The sequence below is a fragment of the Neodiprion lecontei genome, chromosome 4 (genome assembly GCF_021901455.1).
Source record: "Neodiprion lecontei isolate iyNeoLeco1 chromosome 4, iyNeoLeco1.1, whole genome shotgun sequence".
In the NCBI taxonomy this organism is placed as follows: Eukaryota; Metazoa; Arthropoda; class Insecta; order Hymenoptera; family Diprionidae; genus Neodiprion; species Neodiprion lecontei.
This window is the reverse complement of record NC_060263.1, coordinates 19,044,214-19,067,537: the sequence shown is the minus strand read 5'-3', so window position 1 is coordinate 19,067,537 and position 23,324 is coordinate 19,044,214. Positions and strand designations below refer to the sequence as shown.

General features: G+C 42.8%; 1 protein-coding gene and 1 long non-coding RNA gene across 6 annotated transcripts in view; one reads left to right on the top strand and one right to left on the bottom strand.

The window, feature by feature from the left end:
- Positions 1–985: 985 nt before the first annotated feature.
- The window catches only part of LOC107223681 (unconventional myosin-IXb), a 49,552-nt gene continuing 27,213 nt past the window's right edge, over positions 986–23,324 (bottom strand). For 2 of the 4 annotated variants that reach the window (XM_046738050.1, XM_015663444.2), the window contains exons 3-18: positions 11,909–12,262; positions 10,517–10,806; positions 7,337–7,508; positions 7,001–7,173; positions 6,749–6,908; positions 6,524–6,640; positions 6,185–6,420; positions 5,909–6,098; positions 5,541–5,818; positions 5,152–5,341; positions 4,882–5,053; positions 4,577–4,788; positions 4,238–4,500; positions 3,901–4,164; positions 3,472–3,571; positions 986–3,239 (exon numbers count right to left, since the gene is read on the bottom strand). In XM_046738050.1, the coding sequence (XP_046594006.1) occupies positions 3,079–3,239; positions 3,472–3,571; positions 3,901–4,164; positions 4,238–4,500; positions 4,577–4,788; positions 4,882–5,053; positions 5,152–5,341; positions 5,541–5,818; positions 5,909–6,098; positions 6,185–6,420; positions 6,524–6,640; positions 6,749–6,908; positions 7,001–7,173; positions 7,337–7,508; positions 10,517–10,806; positions 11,909–12,262 (3,332 nt within the window). In that variant the 3' untranslated portion in view covers positions 986–3,078. Of the gene's footprint in view, positions 3,240–3,471; positions 3,572–3,900; positions 4,165–4,237; positions 4,501–4,576; positions 4,789–4,881; positions 5,054–5,151; positions 5,342–5,540; positions 5,819–5,908; positions 6,099–6,184; positions 6,421–6,523; positions 6,641–6,748; positions 6,909–7,000; positions 7,174–7,336; positions 7,509–10,516; positions 10,807–11,908; positions 12,263–21,036; positions 21,669–23,324 lie in introns of those variants that run through there. The other 2 variants (XM_046738051.1, XM_046738052.1) reach the window with 2 other exon arrangements.
- The window catches only part of LOC124294118, a 35,679-nt gene continuing 18,341 nt past the window's right edge, over positions 5,987–23,324 (top strand). Inside the window, exons 1-4 of one of the 2 annotated variants that reach the window (XR_006903979.1) lie at positions 5,987–6,110; positions 6,201–6,444; positions 6,702–7,264; positions 7,340–7,521. This is a non-coding gene — a long non-coding RNA (uncharacterized LOC124294118). The remainder of the gene's footprint in view (positions 6,111–6,200; positions 6,445–6,701; positions 7,265–7,339; positions 7,522–23,324) is intronic. The other variant, XR_006903980.1, reaches the window with a different exon arrangement.

The window sequence follows — 23,324 nt, the reverse complement described above, 5'->3', positions numbered from 1 at the left end:
TTTATATATTTCTACTATTTCGATCATTTTTCTCTTGATTAAGTAAAATAAAGTAGTAAATTTCAAACGACAAATCGAATTTCAACTTTGCGTTTGAGAAAGAAATCGTAATCGATTCGTGGCAAAGAGCGCATACTGTCGGTAAATACTGTCTCTGAATTTCGGTTACATGATCTACTTGAGCCGTTTTGGAAATATCGTATGAAGCGAAATATCTCGCTGAGCGAAATGGTTGACGTTCTTCTCAATACCAATGCATAGTTAAATACATAGTTTGGAATAAAACAATTTCAAATCGAATCAAATGATTGCTTTTCGAAATAGTAATTCCCGAAACTCATCCACTTCTTCAGCCAATCTACTCGTACATGCCCCTTTAATGATCCCAAGCCTGCAACCTATTCCTATTCGTCGCGCTGCGCGACGTGCTAACCCTAATAAGGTGAACGTAACTTGCGAAATTTACTACGTAGTTGGTATACGAGCTTGCAGAATATAAGCAAGTGGTTTTGGGGTTCGAAGCGAGTAACTCGCCGCATGCAGTAACCGTATTGTCCTTACATTGTGCGGAATGTCGGGGGTCGCAGGGTGCAGCTGATGCGGAAGAGTCGATAACTAATTACGGGAAATTCATTAAGCCTCGCGGTGGCGAAAGAAGAATATCGAATTCTTGAATGCATTTAAAGCGCGTTTTAATATCACCCAAGTCAGATTCAATTCCGCTAATGGAATCGGGCGGTGCATGTATGCAGAAACGTCGTGCGATGCTCGTGGGATATGTCAAGTCAACTTTTTATCATCCGTTCTGCTATTTTTCACATTGAGAAAGTATGACCCACGCTTAATTGCGATTCTTCGAATTTTATTTTCCGGAGTGATCAACGACGATGAATAACGATACGCGACCGAAAATTAACAATCGTTTATTACGTATCAGGCTAGTAACGATATTTCTTCTTTCATTTTTTTTTTTTTTCTTTTTTTGGTGTGTTCCCCAGAGATCGTGGCTCGTTTTGACGAGAGTAATTTTTTTAATTGAAAATGTTTGGTCTCGATTTTTTTTCTTTTTTGATCACTGGTTCTCTTTTCCTTCCAAATGTCGAACCTGTACCACACCGAGAGAAATTTTTAGTTCCGGTTACCGCACAGTCCTTAACTATTTACATTTTTTACCACAATCAAAAAATATAGTTCTAGGTAGAAAATGTAAATTAGTTTTCTAACTGTTACCAAAAAGTCTAGTATCTGTTACTATTCTTTCTCATTACGATCACTGTTACTATATTTTCTTGTAACTGTTGCGAAAATTTAATGTTAAAGCCTCATTTAACTAAAAAGTAGCGTAAACCGAACAAACTGATTTTGCGTTGCCATTACCAAAAAAGGATCGACGATAGCGCAAAATGGTTAGGCGTACCTCGTTTTTTGTAATTTCAACAATATTCAAACAGTTTTTTTTTTTACCGATACCTGTTTTCTGAATTTTTCTAGTTACTGTAACAAATGACATTTTTCTCAGTGCACGACTCATGCAATAACGTGTTTATAATGTGTCTAATGGAGAAATTCTCCGTTGAAAATGATCGAGTTTTGTTAATTAGGTTGTAGTATAAATTTACGAATAAAGTGAAAAAAATAAAAAAAAAAAAAACTGTACGAAAATTAACACACAGGTCGGATAAGGTGATAATTTGAATCACGTAATCAATTGTCTGATAAAGATGTGAAGCCGATTTTTTATTTTTTTTTTTCAATTTTCGCACTGAGTTCTTACCAAGCAAAATTGAAACACAATTCGTGCCTGAGCTTGTGAAACAATCCTCGCAGTATTTTCAGTAAAAATCTAGGATCTGAAGGCGAACGAAGAGTCTTGATGCCGCCGTTGAACGTGCCGATAGTTCAGTGTGTAATATCGAGAATATAAGCGAGAATCAAGACACTTGCGCGCACGTGATCAGAGTGCGGAAAAATTTCGCTACCATTTCTCGGAACTTTTACGTTGGCGTATCACACCATCAACATATTGGAAGAATATTGGAAACTATACATTGAAATAAAAATCGTTATCACAAAGATCACAATACCGTTCCGCTTTTTCATCGATGTGAGTTTATTTTCATTGTACGTTTAAGTTTTCTGAATTTTAATTTCCAGAGCATTTATTTACGCACAAAATGAGCTACAATTCGTGGCAATTGTTGAAAAGCAACAAAAAAAAAAGACATGTGTGGTATCGAAAAAATGTCATTGTCATGATATAATTAATATTTACACTTTTGTACACGAAATTAGGTTGTACAAAATTTTTTCTTTCATTCTGAGAAAGTATTACCACAACTGAATTTGACTTGATTGATCTTGATCCTTGTAATTTTTGAATCCTTATTGAATCACACTCCTTGTGTGCACACTTTTTCCGTCATATTTTTTTACTTTTTTCTCACCGCAAGATGTACATGTTATCCGAAGTTGAAACAAAAATACATTTTGAATGTAGAAACGGATCGTTTATAGGAATCATACAGATTTCGGTAATTCCGCGCTTGGTATCCTGCGATGATCGTTTTTTCCAAAGACGTAGAGGGAATTGCCTTTCGCGTCGGTATTACAAACGTCAGCGAAGCGCGGTCCCTGAGTAGGTATGCATTACGGAAACTTTTGCACGCAGAGTGGCGTGCACGGATGTATGATCTTGTCATAAATAATGATACAGAACTGCATGCAGTGCCGCGTTGGTAACGAACTGAGTAATGTACTTGAACTGGGAATACGACGATTGCATCGCGCTGCAGGGGCAATTAATACGATAGAATCGAGTGTTCGAAACTTTGCAGATTCCGCGGAGCGGCCCCGGAACGGGGTGGAGCTGAGTGATCGCGGTAAATTAACTCCCAGTGACTCTATAGGCGGTTCCTGAACCCGCGACCCACCCTCACTCCGAACTTTGAACAAACAATTGCCGGCTGAACGTACATGCACCACCGAGTTTTCCTACACTCATCGTACAACAACGTAGTCTGGACGGCGTTAACGTCGAACAAAATATCTACTCGCCAACTCACAATAATGGCTTATTCATCATACGTTCACGTTGTAGGGCTTCAACTCCATGAACTGGTACGGAACGTGCAGCTTCGAACCGTTGTGCTCAACCAGGAGATGCCCTCTTCTCGACGAAGCTCCGACCACGATCACCGTCTCACCCTTGTACAGCATAATCTCGCCGTCTACTCCTTCTGCTATGTGGAAACATAAAACGCTCGGGTTATGAAAAGCTTCGTGGGATCGTTGGACGAACAGGGAAAAAATAGACGACTGTGATTATTTTCCTAAAGGGTAAACTTTTTCGAGACAATGTTGGAATTCGTCGTTTAGAGTCGAAACTTTAATGCCCAAAGGATTTAGGTACTCCTTTGATTATCAGTCAACCATCGAAATGAGGCTTTAAGCTTTCTGCCCACCGACCCCTACCTGGAAAAGGCGACTTCATCACCCTCGACTGTGGATAGCCCAACTTTGTATTTCCGGTGACGGTGTAAGACCTCGATGGAGGTACTGGTGGTGGCCGTTCCTGCGAAATGATGAAACGTTAATTTCAGGACGGTTTAACATGACTTGATTCCGGACTTGACGGTGGTATATATTTAAACTAAGTTTGGGATGATCACTCAATTCTGACCAGAGAATTTGCCTGCTACTTTGCGAAACTATTCCAAATGCTTACAATACCTAATGAAGATGTTCAGCTCTGCAGAATTTGTTCTTAATCAATTCGACCAACAAGTTTCGTTACCACAATCATACTGAATAAAAAGTGACGCACGCCAGTTTCCATGAATCTTAATTAATGTATTTTCCAGCCAAGTCAAGAGGAGTGGCGACACTGTCAGAACGACTTACGAGGTCAAGGCCAAAGAGGGTGCAGGTCTGCTGAATCATCTTTTGATCGGCACACTTTTCCGTTGGATCTGGAGGTGGGGTACCAGCGATGGGTTGAGGCCTGGGACGAGCGCCGTTACTGTTCGCGTTTCCAGTTCCGGCGGACACTCCTCTCTGGCCAACTGAAAGATTCTGTTGCTGTTTTTGAACGACGCTTGAGCCGATGCCGATGACCGATCTGAGAATTGGCAATCTCCTCCGGATTCGCCATCCTCGCCAGATGGCCTGAGGAGCAGAAGGACAGTTATGATCCATTTTGCTCGAGGTGAGACCTTGCTTCCTTACTATTCTTCCTTACCTGTATGGCAGTGGCAGCCTGCCGCCGAGTGTCGGCGCGCATGGCTTCGAGCTGCTGGCGAATACCTTCACTCAGAAATATGTGACGTTTTCCCAGAGCCCAGCTGGTACTCGCGGAGAACTTGCTCTTCATCTGCTGGGCGTTCTGCAGTATGAGTCTCGTGTCTTCGGCGGCCTGCTCTTCCGCCCTTCGCAGCTGCTTGAACGGCGCCAAGAGTCTGTACCGGGTGTTGAATGCCTTGAAACGCATTCGGTGTGGATACCCTGTGGGATAACGGACGATTTGGTAAGTTTGTGTTCTATGGGGGTGAAATATGGCTTAGCTTTGCGAAGAACAAACCTCCGGCCATCAAATTGACGGTTTCGAGAACCTGAAGTGACCTGATCTGCCGCATTGCGACTCCTCGATCCAAATGGTCCGGTGTTTCGGAACTATTGCTGCGGATGCATCTGACGAAATGAGGCCTAGCGTGTACCAGTGTTCTCAGAAGGTTATCCAGCCGCGTGTGGAAGTCTTGTGTAAGGGTGGATATAGGCTCGTCTCCGTTAAGCCTGTCAGAGAACTGAACATTTTCTGAATCTGCCTGAGGTAAGACAGGGTGAAATTTGAATCTGCGCGAAGCAATATTTGATAGGAAAACTCACAGGTCCGTGTGTGACGTTGGTGATATCCGGAAGCTTACTCCTCGGGGAACCGTGTCGTTGGCATAGAGGGCTTTCAATTCGCTACCAAAGAGGTGCGTCGCGAATCCAAAGCTGCAGGTGTGCTTGTAGAATACGGCGACAAGATCGTCGGGCACCACGTCCTTGTTCGTGTCTGGAAGTATTCGATGAGTCAGTGGTTATGAAGGGTGGGAGAAAGGGATTTCGGAAGGACGACGGGAGGGTCGGGGGGGGAGGGGGCAGAATACGCACCGAGAAAGTCGGAGGCGTCGTAAGCAACCCTCCCAGCGAAGTGCTGAATACCAAATGACCTGCAGTCGACCATCCTGGACTCGAAAAGCCTGGGGTTCTGTTTGTGCTGAACCTTAACCTTGGACACGTAGCTCTCAGCTGTTCCTCTTATCGAGCATTCGACGTCGAGCATACTCAATAGACCCGTGCGCTGCATCAACGTGGACGAATTAGGTATCGGGTCAGCTTTAAGGAGAGCTGGGGAGTTTCGGGTTCGAGTTCAAATTTTCGACTATCGAGTATCTATAACCACGCTGCGAGACGCGCGTGATTAACGTCCTCACGGATATTTGAATGGTAGTACCTTATATATAGATACGCAGAGAGAGGCTTAATCAAACGATTCTTACCAGTGATGAGATGAGATCGATGCAAGGCACGTTGTCAACGTAATCTACCTCCACGTCGCAGTGTATCCCCTCGTCCCTGCAGCTCTCGATCGAACTTTTGAATATGTGGGTGTTATAAAAATGCTGCATCGTTTCCGCGCACAGATTTATACATAGATGCTCGAGCTGGCTCGGCTTTGGGTCTTCGAACCCGAACATGTCTAGGATACCGATAAAACCGTCCGTCGCATGTCTTACCGCGTTGTTTAACGCCGCCATACTTCTCGAGCCGGTTCCACCTAAGGTGAAAAAAATCAAATGAATAGTAATGGAAGATAGTAAAAATCGCGGCAGAAAATACGAAAGACGAATCAACCACACGCACACACCTGCTGAACTGCCGATGGTGGAGGCGTGCTGACTGGTTACCTCGGCCTGATTGTGAACGGACTCATTGGAGTCCGAAGAGAGGGTGCCGAGGGTGGATCCCAATCTCTTGAGGCTGTTCGCCCTTCTGACGATGGTCGCCACTGTCCGACAGTACAAAGCCTTGGCGAGGGAGTCTCTGGTCATGTTGGACTGCGAGAAATGGTGAGTTTGGGTAACGCTGGAGTATGTCGGAGTGGAGGGGTGTCGGAGCATTTTTTACCGCACAATACACTCACCATATTTGCATCGCAGACAGATTTCACCAGCTGTCCTCTGGCGTTGTGCGTTCTGGAAGTCAAACCCCTCAGCAAAGCTGGCGGCGGAACTCCCAGCAAAGCCGCCACTGCGCCTAGCTCGCTCTCTCCGACCACGCTGACCTCGACACCAGGTCCGTCCGTGAACCCGACGTTACCAAGTATCAAGACTGCGGCCAGGACCCTGACCACGTCCAGAAATGGTATTCCAAGGACTCCTGAAGATTTTGATCAAAGTGTCGGTAAGGACATATTTCAACACACTTGTCGAATCATTCCAATAGTTGTTAGCCAGAGTAGCTGAGATAGTTTTCTACTCACCCAAGCAAGCTTTCCACGAATGGAACCTGACCGCATCCTCAGTCTCTTCCTGCCTCGTGTCACCGTGTTGCAGATACCTTAAATTATTGAGGTTGTAACCCTCGAGGTTCAGCTTTGCTGGAAAGGGAATCGACCATGTCATTGCCACTTTCGTATGACGACTTTGATTCAATTTCAGTTAAGATGACGACAGTGAATCGTGGAGATTCATTTTTCATACCATACCTCTCTCTTCGTGGGTTAGTCCAGCGAGCATCTGGTAGAATATGTGATAGTTCTTCTCGTCCGGTAGCGGCCTTATCACCCTGGTTTGATCTAGGAAGTAGCAGTGGATTTTCGTCCGGTACAAGGCGCCGTCCGTCACTTGAACTTCGATGAAGTGGCCCTTGAAAATTGCACACAAAATATACCGGCGAACTTGTAGTTGCACTGTTAATTCTGTATTTTTTTGCCATCAAATTTCACACTCTTACTCACTATTCTTGAGCTCTCGGAATTCGTTGCCGTCTTTGCTGATCCGAGTGACCTCAGGACTGTAAAGGCTGCTGCCAAGTGCTTGAACGCATCTGTTTCCGGCCCGCCACCAGCTACGTCAAAAAGCTGTCTCAGGAGGAGCATCGATGCGTAGGTTTTGCCCGAGCCACTCGTTCCTGCAATCACGAATTACCAGCCACCCGATCGTTGCATGGTCATCACACGGTGCAAACGCTGTTTGTTTTTGCTCCTCTTTTAACGACTCTGGTAACTGTTTTCTCTTTCTCTCTCTCTCCTTTGTTATGTTTTTCACTTGTGAAGTTTTCTAGTTCTACTTACCAGACAGAATTATTGCCTGCGGATAACCCGTCTCTGATTGCTGCCTAACAGCCTCTTGAACAACCCTGTTGAGCTGCGGTGCCAGAGGTATAGTTCTGGTGCTCGTCAACGTCAACGGATTTCCGACGTCATGGTATGGGTTAATCGACACGAGGATGGGGCCCACATTTGTCTGAAATTTTTCGGTGAGTAAATATTACATATTTGTGCTGTGAAAACGTGAAGAGATTCCATCCAGTACATCATTTATTCTCAAAACAATTATCGAATGGTATGTGCTGTTTGCACGCGATCTTAATGAAGTTTAACAACTTTGTATATTCTCACGAAAATTGCTCAGCGTTTATCGTTACGTTTAATTCAGTCAAACCATGAAAATAAAGACGACATCAAGATTCATCACGGTTATTGGAAAATGGCAATTCTATACCTCAGAGTCCTTAGACTAGCGGTACTGGCGTTGTTTCGATAGTTTACCAAATTCGATTGGTTTATGTTATACAGCTTTCCTCTCATGCTTTCGGAGTTATCGAGTATTATGTATTTTTTTGCTGCGTGCACCGTCAGGAGATTTACTATAAATAAACGACTCTAGTTTAAATTCCAAGTATTTTGATATAGCATAATCAAATCTCCAAATCCAGTACATCGGCATTTAGAGTCTAGCATTCAGGAATTTCAGTTTCCAATGTCCCCAAGAGACACCAAAGTGTACTTCAACTTCGGAATCGTTAAACGAATTACATCAAATTTGAAAACTTGTCTACTCGAAAGCCTGGATGTTTCCATTTTGAGTATTAATATGCATCGTCGATTACTTTAGCTTCGTGAGTAAATATGATCATCTTAATGTTAATATACATTTCGAAAGTATAGCTTAGACAAGTGAAAAGTGGCCATAAGGAGAAGTTAGGTTCGCCCTGTTTGCGTGGTTTGAGGTTCATTTACCGCGTTCACTCGGCCATTAAAGATTGAAGTGAGTATAAAATAAAGCGAGTCGAGGTGGACGGCGCTCTCGTAGCCGGTTGGCGGCGGCTTTGTGATGTCCCGCGTCTCTCTCGCAGGGGTATATCTCCACGTCGTGGCTAGTGTACAGAGAAAGCGAGCGAACGAGAGAAAAGGAGAGAGGTGGAGAGAGAGAGAGAGAGAGAGAGAGAGAGAGAAAGAGAGTGAGAAAAAAGTAAAATAAACAAGGACGAAAAAAGAGGGGGGAACGATAAAAAGAGAGCGAAAGAATAGAGGAAAGAAAGAAGGAAGGAAGGAAGGGACCAGAACTGATCCCACGTCTTGCGCAGCCCTAGCCTTCGGGAAACATTTGCCTGACACGCGGTAAATAGATTACACGCACCTGCGTATTCCCCATCATTATTGCCGTCCTTATTATTATTGTTGTTATTATTTATCGTTATTCGGTATTCGGTTTTCCCACTAGATGCACGCTCCGGTTACATGCAGTGAAAACATGAAGACATGAAACAAGTCAGGGAACCATGAAAGTATTCATAATTAGACGGTACCGAACACCTCTTTTCACAATATCAGACACAAGGCACTTTCAAACGCCGGTGAAAAATAGACGTAAACATCGTTGGAAGGTATATCAAGAATTTCTCTCTTTTTAACACATGCAAAAACTGTCCCCGACACGCCCCATCCAACGGAATGTCGGTGTACTTCGGTTAAACCGTAAGGAATTACGTCCGAGTAATCGTGTAACGTATCTGTAATCTATGTACCATTCCGGTAATGGAAAGATATATACGCTCATGCAGGTTTGGCGTCTAGCATGCTATATAGCAGAAGCGAGGGGAGTTTGCATTAACATAAACAAGCTGTCCAGTCAGCTCGCGATGCAACTGCGGACCAGCTGTAACTGTTGATTTGGAATTAAGATTAATGTTTAACGGTGTATGGAGAATGGGGATGCTAGATGGAAAGCTCGCGGTCACGCGGTGGACCGCCTACCTGACTTTGCCTACCATGTGCGACCGAATTGTAAGGAATGTCTTCAGAGGACGTTGCGCTGTTTCGTCCCGAGTAGATTACGCACTGATTGCCAAACACTGGTTGTAGATAATGACGTTACTGGTCGTTACACTTATTCGCGGGATTTTTGACGGAGAAGCTAACCGAGCACATTACTTTATCATTCCGAACTCTTTCCAAATAATTAAACTCTTGAAATACCTTGTTAATGGCCAGGCAAGAGTCACCGTTTCACCGAAAGCCTCGCAATAGGATGAATGCTCGATGAACGTCTAGCCTCGTAATTTACTCGGTGAAGATTTGTCCTCGGCCGAGACTTAGACGACATGAAACCATGGGAATATATTCATCGTGGACAAAGGTCTTGCTTGAGGGTGGGTTGATTATTTGAGCAAGAACAGATTACAACCGATAGTCGAAATTTGGATGTACACTGAGATCCTGGAGGGGTTGACATTGGAATGGGAGGGCACTTTGGGGAGTGGATGTGTAGGGACGGTAGAACTCAGCCGAGTAGGAGCTGTTTGCTCGCTGTTATAAGGGCGGATAGCGCAATCGAATATCAGCCGTGATGTAGCTGTTGTCGGTGTTTCCTTGCATGTGGACGAGAGAGACCGCCTGGAACACGTTGATTTTGTCTGTTTGCATTCCTACGGAGAGGCATGGAACTGCCTCGGGCGCCACTAACCTGAGTCTCCACCGTTCACCGAGAACTGAGCGAGCAGATATATATATACATATATATACCCGGTCTCAACATGTACCCTCGGATTTATCATCAGCGTACCGTGTATACCTGGTAAACACCAAATCGTCCCATCTTGTTTCCAAAATATCGAATATTCGCGCACAGTCCATGAACAGGGCAATGATCTCCTTTCGCCACGTTTAACTTGTCCGCAATTGCCGGTCGAACTGTCGAATCACGAAACGCAAAGTACGAACAAACCGTTACTGTCAGTCCAGCACCCCGTTACCAATGATCAATGTTTCATGCGATATCCGACTCCTCATCGACGGGAGTACCGATGAGAAAAAAATCTGGGAAATTGGAGACCGCGATATTGAAACAGCGGTAATTAGCAGGGAGTTCGAAGTGGGACCATCACCTCGAAGATGGTCGTCAGCGACCGTTGGTCGACCTTGGCCGAGGGAAAAATTGTTAGTGTCAAATTTTGACGGGGTAAGACTCACGTGATACTGTTCGGCGCAGAACCTCGCTTGAAGACACTTTAGTACCGCGTCTTCCGTCAGCGGTCCTGAAAGGTGAATCAGGTCGTCTAGGGTCGTGCAGGAGTTCGTCGATACGGAGGTCGGCGTCGTCAGCGTCTTGACGAGGCACCTGTGGTGCAACGACGTTTTGACGTTCCTCGCATCCGAGATTATACTTGCTATCGGAGGCGGCGGCAGGGAGCCCAGCGCCGTCACGCAGGACACTATCCCATCGTCCAGGACCAGGTGACGTTTCTTCGGTGAGTCAGGATCTGTGGGGACAAATAGATTAGCACGTTTTACTTCTCGCTCTGGCATCCCTCGTCATCCTCCACTACTATCCTGCCTATCAGCTGAGCCCTGTCTCTCCCGCAAGAAAAATCGGCCAAACTTACCGCGAGGGCTGATAACCTTATCGAGGTATGCTCGACTACTCGGTGACTAAGGGTCCGGGGCTGACGGCTCTTCGACGATAGTACGCATTTAACTGACAGGTAATCAAGGCCGAGTCAATCGCTCGGCAACTCTCACCGACACCCTCCGAGATCAAATTCAATAAACAAAGTCTTCTCGATAACTGTGAGGGTTCCGACAACGTCGATTTGCCGGGGGCCATGGCTGTTGGTACTCCAATTCGTTTTTGTTTTTTTCTCTCGACTTATTTCTGTCCACCCTTGCGACTTACGAGAGAGAGAAAGAGAGGGAGAAAGAGCCAAATTATCAGCCCCTCTATGATTTCTCTTACAACTAACGAAGCCCAATTACCAATGATTACACAGCAATTACGTAAATTATTTTATTACTAATAATTATATGATCTTTGAAAAGTTCACCGCTTCAGCCGATTTCTATCAATTATTATCAGCTCAGTTTTTTTCTGTTTCAAATCAATTTACCTGCAATTTTTCTGGAATTATGCAAAATCGCAGTAAGTCATGATCAATCCATTTATGGATTTATCGAAGGTATAATAAGGTTTTTGGAAACTCCTTCTAGCCAATCATCAGAGAATCTATCCAAAAATGAAATAAGCCCAGATGTATGAAAATTTTTTTTATTTCTTCAAAAAACTTTGAGATCTTGCATATAGTCTCAATCTTTGAAACAATACTTCATGGATTTCACGTTCTTATTAATATAACTTCTATCTCACAATTGAACTCGTTAAATGCCTAAATTTTTCACGATACATTTTTATCGAATAACGCGTGCTCGAGGGATTTAATTACAAAATCGATGGAATCGCGAAGCGTGTTAATTCCAGTACCCGCTTACCGTCAAAGCGAATTATCCAGAGCCCATAGCTGTGGAAAAGAATTTATCCCCGGAATGTAAATTGTAAAGCAATCGGTAATAAAATAAATCTTCACAAACCGGAAATGACATTATTCGCTGCGGAGTTCCGACCGAGGGTGTTGTTATTGTTAGCGCTGTTATTGTTGTTGTTGGTGCTGCTGTTGTTGTTATTATTATTCGCCGAATGAGCGTTGCGGGGGTGCGCTATGCTCGTCCCGGTCAGAGGGTAGCTTGTCCCGTGGGATGCGGCCGTCGGTGGCGGGGGCAAAGTCGTCCTCGGAGGAACCGCCGGGGCCCCGTGTCCTTTTTCAGAACTTTTGCCCGAGTTTTGGGGCTGCCCAACGTGGAGTCGGTTTCTGAGGGTTACAAGCTCGGTGCTTAAACTCCTCAGACGCTGCTGCAGGTGCACCGCCTCGTTCGACGAAGACGCATCTGAAACAGATTTGTTCCTTTATTGCAATTCGATTTATTTCTTGTTCAATCTAAAAATGTCTCATTTCCGAATTTACATAGGCGGAAAGTTCATATGCTTGTGAAGGTATAAAATATCAGCAAAAAAGCTTGAAACAAAAACATCACTCGACACCGTTGTCAGTAAATTATTCAAGGACAATATGGTGGAATTCTATTTTATATACACTCGAAAAAAAAGAAATAAATCGTATAAAGTAGATGCAAGCATTGCAGAATATTTAACATCGTGTATGAATTGTCATACTGCGAATTGACAGTCAAAATCATTGGAAGTTTTTCTATGAAAGTTTATTAGACTTAAAACTTGATCAATATTTCGGAATAAAAATTTCCTAGCAAATCTGTTTACAATTTTGTCTCGTAAATTGAGTTTCGTACATTTAAAAAAAGACCCACAAACCTTCGCTTTGAAATATTTCAAATGTTTCAAATCGCAACTCCAAATGAGACTCAACCCTTCGAGTAGACACATATTTTTTTCGATCAGCGAGTAAACTCTGGATCTGTGAGACCCTGTGATTTTTTCACGGTCTACCGTTTCAGAACTAATCATTCCTGTAGTTCAAACGCCTCTGCAGATGTGTTAAATTACCGAAAACAATTCGTAAGAAAAATGTTTTTTTGGGAAAAAAAGAAAATTTGGTGAAAAAATTGTAATTTTTAAAATTTTTCATACATTGGGCGAGAATTTAAAAAAAATTTGGCTACTATGGTCGTAAAATCGAAAGCTGAGGACAGGGTTCGACAGACCTGGTGTGTACTCAAGGGTTGAATTTATGATTCTCGGTGATGAAGAAGAAGTAATAAAAACAAAAACTGCCAAAAAAAGTCAGTGAAAGACGACACTACACTTTTATTTTTGATATATACTTATACTGCTGTAATGAAAATATTCAAATTACAGCTGTTCGCAATCGGTACGTCTGGCTTGAACACAACAATTTTTGACAGCAAGGTTGGGCCGCGTGAAGTAATAGCAACACCCTCGCGATATGCGTAATATGTACAGACACAGCCAGGCACTACTTGTCATTATACACTGTGTGATTACTTTAGCGGGGCAATTTAGCGTGCCCGTCATGATGTACGGGGGTGGAAGGGGAGGTCACGTTTAGCGGTAGACATAGGCTCACTCACCCCCCCTCTCTCTCTCTCTCTATCTCCCTCTCTCTCCCTCTCTCGCTTTCCGGTACGCCGAGAGAAATTTAGAAGATTATAGTCAGCCCCCAGTTGAAATACCCCCGGCCTTTAATGCCTTAGAGTGTAAAATTAACGCAGTTGGTCTCGGAGAGAGACACGCTCTCTTGCTAATAAACACCGAGCTGTTACCCATCTCGCGAAAGAGGCCCTACCTACGTTCAAAGTGTACCCAGGTAGGAAAATACTCGTGTAATCTCCCCCTATAGAACAATTTTCTATACAGGGAACGGCAAAACCCAAACCTTTCGGAATTAGCCTAAGAGGCGCTAGTCTTCAGGGTGTATGGGACGTACAGTTAGCTTAAAAATCTGTCGAAACAAATATTTACAAACTGTCACTGGGGCCAATCGATAGTAAATTTCAAAATAACTGTAAAGTCCTCGTCACACAAGAAACAAATTTGAAATATTGAATGTTTAGTATAAGCATGTCATTGCACTAACTGTCTCGAAGAAATAACGTTATATTGGATTATTTATTGCTGAAGAGTCTACATTCGCAAAAGAATTCTCCATAGATCGTTTGAACTAGGTTTTGAGTAACAATAAAGTATTCCTCGCTGAATCACGAGTTTATCATCTGTAAATTGTAATGATTTAACATGTAGAATTTTTTTTATCTACCGATGAGTTCAAGAAAAAATATCACTTTTTGTTAGACAATCTGTACTGTATTTATATGCGAATGAGGTAAGCTATCAATTTTTTCTACAAGAAAATGATCGAATATTTTAATTTTTCTGACATTGCTAATAACAGGATGATGACAGATGAAGTTAAGCGTTTAACCATTTTTTTTACAAATCACAGGTAATTTTTAAGCATGATTCAGCTTTACGACACGGCTTAATTACACTTGTTGAGTGACATTGTTCAGTCATGTGTTTCTTTCAACACGTTTTTGAGCTAATCGCACGCCCTATACATCCTCAAGAGCAGAAAGAAACGAAATTTCCAATTTTCCAAAGCTGTTGACATATGAATCTTTCGCATTGAATCAGTATAACATAGGTATGCGAAAAGCACAGGAATTGTGAGGAAATAAATTCGAGCGTGGCTTAATTATCGATTTCGTAGAACATTTTTAAGACTACTCGTCCCTTATGAAAAATGATGCGAAAATTTTAAATAAAAACGTCTGTCAATCAGGTCTAATGACAATTGCAAGTAGTTGTTGAATAATCGCAACTTTCTTTGCGACAGCTTCAAGTTCTTGAGCTTAATGTGCCGTCTTTAACAATATGTGATAGGTGCCGATTTCACTTTATAATATAATTTTTTCGGAAAATTGTATCACTTTATGGTAATTGATTATCTGCTGTGAGATTTGCAAGTCCCTCCCCCCACCCCCCCTTCTGCTAAAAAAAATAAAAAGACTGTTGTTTTGAAAGAAATTTTTTACCAAATTTAATAAAATTATCTAACTGACGGCAAGTAATTTATTTAACGGGTTCGTGTCGAAACAAAATCTTTTTGCATCAAACAAATCCAGAAGTATTTTTTGCTTCGCGTATCAATTGAACTGAATTCATCAAGGCTGCGCTTAGACTTCTCTGTGAATGGCTAGAGGTTTTATTGAAAACGTATTTCGAGAAGGACGAATCTCTTTGATAAGCTGGACGTCCTTCGGTCGTTTTTTTGGGCTCCTTTTCAGGGTGTCGCCCAGTCAGCGGAAGGTCGGAAATGACAACTCCGATTACCCAGGCAGATCGCGGTTGGGATGTAAGAACCTTGATCCAGTGCTGCTTGCGGCTTGGGTCGAGAAGAGGCCAGGATCTATTTTATGCCGCCGAGGCGTAAGAAGCATCGGACAGGTATCGGCGTTCAGGAGGCAGGCAGGTCCTACTGCCCAAGAAGTGAGGCAAGCAGGTACCCTTGCCGCACGAAGGGGACCTGCTCGAAGGCCCAGAGCCAGGAACAGGTTTTTTAAAAAGGCCGCTAGAGTCGATGCGGGATAACTTTGACCATCGCGGACCATTTTCAGCCGCAAAACAAAAAAAAAAAAAAAAAAAACATCCACGTCTCGGCCAAAATTAATTCCGGGAATCGTTTAACCATCGGCATAAAGAGAACCGAAATCGTCATCAATTGTTCAACTACGCGGTGAGAAATGTTTTCACACCAATTTCCAAATTTTGGAAAACGTGATGGAACATATTTTGACATTTTTTGAACCTGTGAAACGGGATTTCGAAAACTAATGTGTACACTGTGTAGAAATCGTTTTTTCTTTTTTTTTTTCATAGCGTTGAGATCAACCCGGAATTCATTACTTTTTGATTATTTGCAGAAGTTGGGTTCATCTGACGGAACAACCGTGACAAGATGGACATTTTCGGTTTCTCCTGAATGCTGTTTCGGCTCAAATTATGGTCTGAGTACAACGCGTCCTAGATACGCGCGGGTTATTATTCGTTGAAAGGATAATGACGCCGGTACCTGGAGTCACCTGTTCGAAAGAGGACTGAGCATCACTCGAGGGCCAAGCTTTGTGACGGTTCTTTCATAATTTTAAAATCAACCGTCGGCCTATTCGGTGATCCCCAGATCGTATTGTTGTGGAGATTAGCTTCGGCTTTGCTCGAAGAGTTGGCTCAATGAATTACCACGGCGCTCTGAACTAAGCAAAACAAAAAAAGAAACGGAAAGAAAAGAAAAAAGACCACCGTCGTTCCAGTAGAAAGCCAATTGTGTAATGCTGTTTTTTCTCTCTTCTTCTTCCACTTCTTACGATGGCTCTCTTCACCCTGCACAGTATATTTTTTCTACGTTTCTTTCCATTCAGAAGTTCGAACTTTAAACCTAAAGAATTGCGCGACATTTAGAACCAGGTGAATCGTCCGATGGAGGCGTTGCTGCGCCGGCAGCGTGACGTCATTCGACTGCGGCGAATCAGGGACCGTTGATATATTAGAAGCGTAGAAGCATCAGGCGCTGTACGGTAAAGCAGGCAAGAGTTGAAATTGAAATGAAAAAGTGATTAATAGCAAGATTCTTTTGAATTGAACTTATCAACAATTGGATGGGACGACAAAAATCGGTCTGTCTGAAATTTTTACCTCTTGTAGCGTGTACCAAGTTTGAAAATTTCACCAAGTTCAAACTTTCTCGGACTCACCGCTCGCAAGAAACGCCACATCAAAGTTTATCATTTCGACCTAATTGAAGTTTAGTCGCGAATTATCTTCGTATCTTTATCAGCATAAAAAAAATATGCAAAAACGGGTACCTTGTGTGAAAAAATTCTCACGTTACCGAATATGTCATTCATTTCTGCACAACTTTTAGAAATCGGTCTCAAAAACACGTTTTTCGGCGAAAACCCGCTTCTTTCATGCGTCACCAAAATTTTTCTTACATATGAGTTTTTCATGAAAAAGTTGAGATTTTTTCAGTCAAGAACTCAAATTTTCAGAGACCGATGGCCAGAAGATCTCACGTGAGCTACGTTCAATTGATAAAGGTCTGTTTATAATATTCCCATTTTGAGATTCAACGGAATATTTTTATTTCTTCAAATTCACAAAACAATTCACGCCTCGATGGGAAATAAAATATTATAAACAGACCTTCGTCAATTGAACGTAGCTGACGTCAGATCTTGTGGCCAACCCGCTCTGAAAATTTGAGTTCTTTACTGAAAAAATCTGAGATTTCTTTTGAAAACTCAAATGTAAGATAAATTTTTGTGGCGCGTGAAGGAAGCGGGCTTTTGCCAAAAAACGTGTTTTCGAGACCGATTTCGAAAATTTGTGCATAAATGAATGACATATTCGATAACGTGAGAATTTTTTCACACAAGATACTTGTTTTTTCATGATTTTCTTATGCCGATAACGATACGAAAACAATTCGCGATTTAAACCTCATTTAACTCGTAACTATAAACTTTGATGCGGCGTTTCTCGCAAACGTTGAGTTCGAGCAGGTTTGAACTTGGTGAACTTTTCAATCTTGATACACACTACAAGTGGTAAAGTTTTAGACAGATCGATCTTTTGACGTCCTATTTATTTGTTGATAATTGGTGGACTGGCCCATATATATTCTATGGACAAATTCATTCCTCTTAAAATTCTTCAGCGTGTTACAGCGCCCTGATTATGCATCTCGTATTTATAACACTGTCGGTTTATGTGCATTGAGAAACTGTTCTGTTACAAAGCGTGGGCTCGAGCCGTTTGCGCGATGTATAATCATGCGATAAGCCCCGTACCAGCAAACTTCTTTACGGTCTTAAGGTCAGGCTGATACATCGAGCTCACGATCCTGGCCGTTCGGAAATACTATAATGATTAGAGCCGATAGTATAATGCGCATATAAAACCAGATATCGTATCTATCGAATAGCTTATTACGTACGGAAACGGCATACCTATGCCAGAACTTTTTCCAATCAGCAGTTTAATTCCGACTCGATATACTCTATCGGGTTAAAAATCAAATCTATTGAAAATTACTACCAGGATAAAACTTGGCAGATCTTTACCAGAAAAGCGCGATCTCATTCCGGGATTGTAATTGTATTTTATGGGCGATATTAACGCCGCTGCGGACGGTAATGTTTATATTTTCAAACTCCGAATGAAATTAACCAATAATTTAACTGTTTTTATCATATCGTTACGATTTTGATCAAATGCGGATTAAATTCTCCATTCGACATACGTCAAAGAATTTGGAAAATTTTATTTCGTTACGGTTATTAGGAAATTATATTGAAATGAGTTTCGTTACGATAACATTTATCTCGCAGAAAATATAGTACAAATGACTATTTGGTGTGACTATAGTTCTCGATAAAATATTTTTTAATGATGACAGAATTAGTCTGTCTGTTTATCTGCCCACAATTTTTCGGTTGATTGACATCTTAATATAACTTTGTTGCATTATCAATGCCAAATCATGTCAACAGTTACAAGGAAATGTAATATGATTCATCATATCCAAATGCATAGTAACGTATACTAAACTTTACGGTTACAGCTGTAAATATGATGATCACTTTGTACCCATAACATTATTTTTTGGCTATAGTAAATTATGGATTTCTAATCATGTTTACTAGAGTCCCCAACTATTTTAGTTTTTTAACTTACTGGAAAATGGGTTTTTTAACCGTAACTGGAAAATCTGATATAAGTTGTTATTTTTTTATTTATTTTATTTTTTTTTTGGATATAGTCACCGGTACGCACAAGTAACACTATCCAAAAGAAAAAAAAAATTTAACTTATCACCATTGAACTACAAAAGAGATAAAAAAAAAATTTAGTAAACCAAAGAAACAAATAAAGTCTTGATAACAATAACCACATGAAATGTTTTTTCGCAGTTAATTTTCTCAGTTTCAATTCCAACAATATTGAAAACAGTATTGCAACGAACTCGAATCTCATTATACAATTTTCCGATAACCATGACAAATAAAGTTTTTCTCAGTGAACACTTATTAAGTCCGGTTCAACGGACGATCTACGAACATTCGTTGTTGATCAGGCGTTGACGTGGAACATTTTTGATCTAAAATCAAACTTCCCATATTACAGTCACGACCGCATTTGCGGTATTTGCGTTTAATCCTGCGGTGCACAAACGCTTCAGCGGGGGTTCCGCAGCCCTTCTTCTTTTGCGGCGGTGATCGGTGTATGGGTTCGTATCGCGTATCCCGGTGCTGCGCAGTCGAATGGACCTCGGCGCTGCAGGGATGCTGGGAAGGAAGGCTGATCTGGTCGCCGCGCCGCCTCCGCTCTGCACGTGAGTGTAACGACACGGGATCCGGAGTCCTAGTATACGGACACACGCTCTCCTCTCCTCTCCTCTACTCTTCTCTCTTCGTCTCTCCTCTCTACTCTGAGAAGAGCATAAAGAAGATCCCCGCAGGATTAACCTGCATCTGATTAGACCCCGAGGTCGGCTCCGCTCGCCAGCAACATTCAGGTCTTTGTACCGGCGGGTACGGTTAGTCCAGAGGCTGGCTCTACACACTTATATACCTCTGCATCACCGGACGAAAATAATGCTCCACAGCCAGTCTCTGATCGCCCGTGTGTAACTTGATATATTACGCTAAGGATCGTGTATGTAGCTATATACCTCCATAAAGGTACATACGTGTGTTCGCGGGATAAGCAGTGTACACCCAGCGCTGCCCCTTGCTTCAATTGTTTTTCACTTTTTTTCATTTTTACTCTTTTTATTCCTCGGCGAGGATCATTTTTTACGTCAAACTGGTCTGGGATCATTTTCCATAGAGGGAACCAGCTTCGGAATGGAACATCGCTAGACCGGTACGGAAGATTATTCGCATGCATTGGAAACCAAGATATACGGATCAACGGTTGTTATAAGCGTTTATTTCACAAGCAACAAAGTGCCTTTGGGATACTCTGCAAGAACAAACTCAAAGTTGTATTGAAAACTGTGTTTTAATATTGGCCATTTCAAAGTACATGGACGTTAAGTTATCATTTCAATACCTGGACAGTAAAGTAGGTAAACTTTCACGGCGTAGTCAAAAAGCTTGCGAAATTTGTTTCATATTTTCGTAACTCAAAATACAAAAATACAAACGAAATTATGATTCGAAGTAAAAGGAGAGAACAGTTTGTGTCGAGGGTCTCAAGTATGACAGTGACGTTGAGATATCGAGAGAAATTGAATCTCTCGTTTTAAGATTATAACGATGACATCCGGTTACAGAATCTTGAGTGAAAATTGTGCTAATCAAGCATGATGCGGGATGCGAGATCAATTCTGGCAACTGCTAAATTTCAACAATCACGGTAAATTATATCCGACCGAGAGTGAAAACGATCATGATTTGAATTTCTATCGGTATAAGAGAGTGCGAAACAGATGAGGATACACAAGTGCATCTGCACCGTGTATAGACGATTATAATGAAACGAGAGGCGGTGGGTTAAGGTATATTACGGAGGTCTACGACCACCTACGCGGTCTAGTAGAAAGCGTAGGTGACTTTTATACACCGCATATCGAGTGGTGTTGGTGCCTGTCAGTGGTTGCCGGGTGAAATGCACGTAGAAGTAACAGACACAGCTGAGGTAAATGTGCACCCAGGATACGGCGCTGTATCCTTACCTATCAGCATCTCGTACAGCGTATAAGATGCTGCTGCTATAAGTCGTGGTTTTATTTTCACGTATAACGGGTCTTACCATACAGATAGAAACGACAATAGGATTTCTATCAATGTCATGCACACACACACACACACACACACACACACACACACACACACACACACACACACACACACACACACACACACACACACACACACACACACACACACACACACACACAGTGGAAGTACTTAGCGTAAGCGCGATTCGCGGTGGAAGTTGAGAATTACTTATGCGCAAGAATCTTGGGGTATAGTCGTCTGTTCTTTTCACATCAGATTTAATCATATCGTGATGAACGAGGTACCCGTAATGATCAGGTGTTTTTTGACCACGGTGTTTCGACGCGCGAGATGATTTTACGACGACGTATATACAATACCTTGGAGCTTCTTCTCCGTCTCCCAGAACTTCTGGAGCTCCGTGAAATACTTGTCCAATATGAAAACCTTCGAGAGCCCTAAGGTCGCCATATCGGAGTAGTGCACTCCGCCCGACCGTTGACAAGGTGTCGATGTTCTCTTTCGGGTGACACGGGCTTTCAAAACACTCTCCTATTATCAGCTTCCGTACTGCCGGCACATTCTCCACCGCACTCGCACATGACGATCGACGAACGACTGATGAACCGATTACGCGAACACACTGCGGCTTCAACGGAGCCAATGCCAACGCTAGTTTTCACCTTTCCACGAAAGCCTGAACCGGTCGCAGAACCGATTTACATCCTCAAACCGTCCAAGGATGCTGGTAGCCAGTTTGATCCGTCAACCGCTTTGTTCGTGACTGACACTCGAATCAAGGTGAGAGCACTGTAGATTGCGAGACAAAATTCTTATCACTCGAAATCAGCCGGCACCTTAACGAAACCGGTTCAACTCGCGACCGCGAATGGTACGTTGTAAATTTGCCGAACCAGTACCAGCGAAAGGGAAAATGACCCTGAGACGAGGAGGGTTAAATCGAAAGCGGAAAACTCTGAGACTCTGCTTATACACCTAGCACCAAGTTTGAGCGACCGCGCTCAACTGCCGGGCTTCATTGTTGCCCGCTCTGCGAAGAGCTGGGAGCCCTGCTAGTGCCCTATCTCTTCCACGCCTTGTTCGTCGTAACTTTGTTGTGAGGCGCACCTGAGCCTCGGGCCGGTTCCACCTCTTCCTTACGACAGCAGGAGTTAGCGGGAACAGGTCTTAGCCGCGTCGCTGTGTGTGACCGAGAGCCGGTCCTACCCTGGGGGCAGTGGCATGGATGGTGGTGGGAGGAGGGGGGACCAAGAGAAAGAGGGAGAGGTCTCTCACCGAAGCGGTCCACTCGCCATCGAGATGCTGCACCGGGTATACTATAGTTTCAGGACCCTGGAAATCGGCCGTTTCATCGTCAGATTCTGTGATGATCGGTTGAGAATATCCCCCTCTTCCCTCCTTTCCTTCGCGCAGTAAAGGACACCCCTCCGATGGCAGCAAGTGTGTAATTAATTATTGCTTCTTATACGTGGTTCTAATTATATAATCCAACTTTGCGGTATCGACACACACGTGTTTTCGTGGATCTCATACACGCGTCGTACGAGCAACGGTGGCCACATTTTATGACCCGCATGCGGGATTTACTTTGTCATTTTTTTTTTTTTCATCCTCTCTTTATTTTATTCCTGTTTCTATACTTCGGTACAGTCGCGATTGTGAGCTTGACGCGATAATAAAATACCGATGGACTTGTTTATCTTCTTACTTTAGACAGTGCAAGGATTATTCTTCTCTGACCACGCGTCGATGTCTCTTATCACAGGGACGACGTGATCAGTTTTCTTTGCTGTTGGGACAGTTACGCTATTTTTGGTAAGACTGTTTAGCATCAAAAATTTGACTTTTTGGATAAACGAATACTCAGTTTACTTGGGCATTCGACGTGTACAATCATTCAGACATTGAACGCTCGTTCAAGTTTGTAATTGAAAATTGGAGATGAATCAGAAGCCAATTTATCAATACGTTAGTCTAATTGTTTATGTGTTTCAAGTTGATGAGTTTATTTGATTACCATAGTTGTCAGAGTATCTGGAAAACGATTGATTCTCTCACGTCTTGTTCTGCGTCAAAGTAAACTCAAATTTGATAATGCGTGTTGTTTTTCACGGATGAGACTTCTTACCAACATCCGAATGAGTAACTTGACCCAAACTCAGTGCATGTAACATTACAGTTGAAATCCCAGATTCTATACGTGAAAAATAATTTTTCACACAAAATATCATCGTGGTTTGAAAGAATGATATTTTGTTCTGGCATGTCTATTTTGAGAATTCTACAACCGAGGTCTTCCCAGCCCAGCCATTCCTTAATTTCCTTCCGAGAACCGTAATTTTAAACTCTAGCCTCACAGGGCGAGCCGGGTGATTATGAACGGGTTGAGGGCACGGGCTTTGCAGGGAGGAATAAACGGGGGATCAAATGAAGTTGATATTCGTGGACCACAGATATAAAAGCGTGGTTGACGACCCCGCATCGCAGCGTGTGTATAAGTCTCCTTGCGGGCTGGATCAGCCGCCAAGGACAAGCGGAGAGCCGAGTTGAACGGTGCGAGATCGCGGGTGCCCTCCTCTACCTTATACCGTCTACGGTTAATGGAAAATGAGAGAGACCGAGAGAGCGTGTTTTGTTTACGACGCGG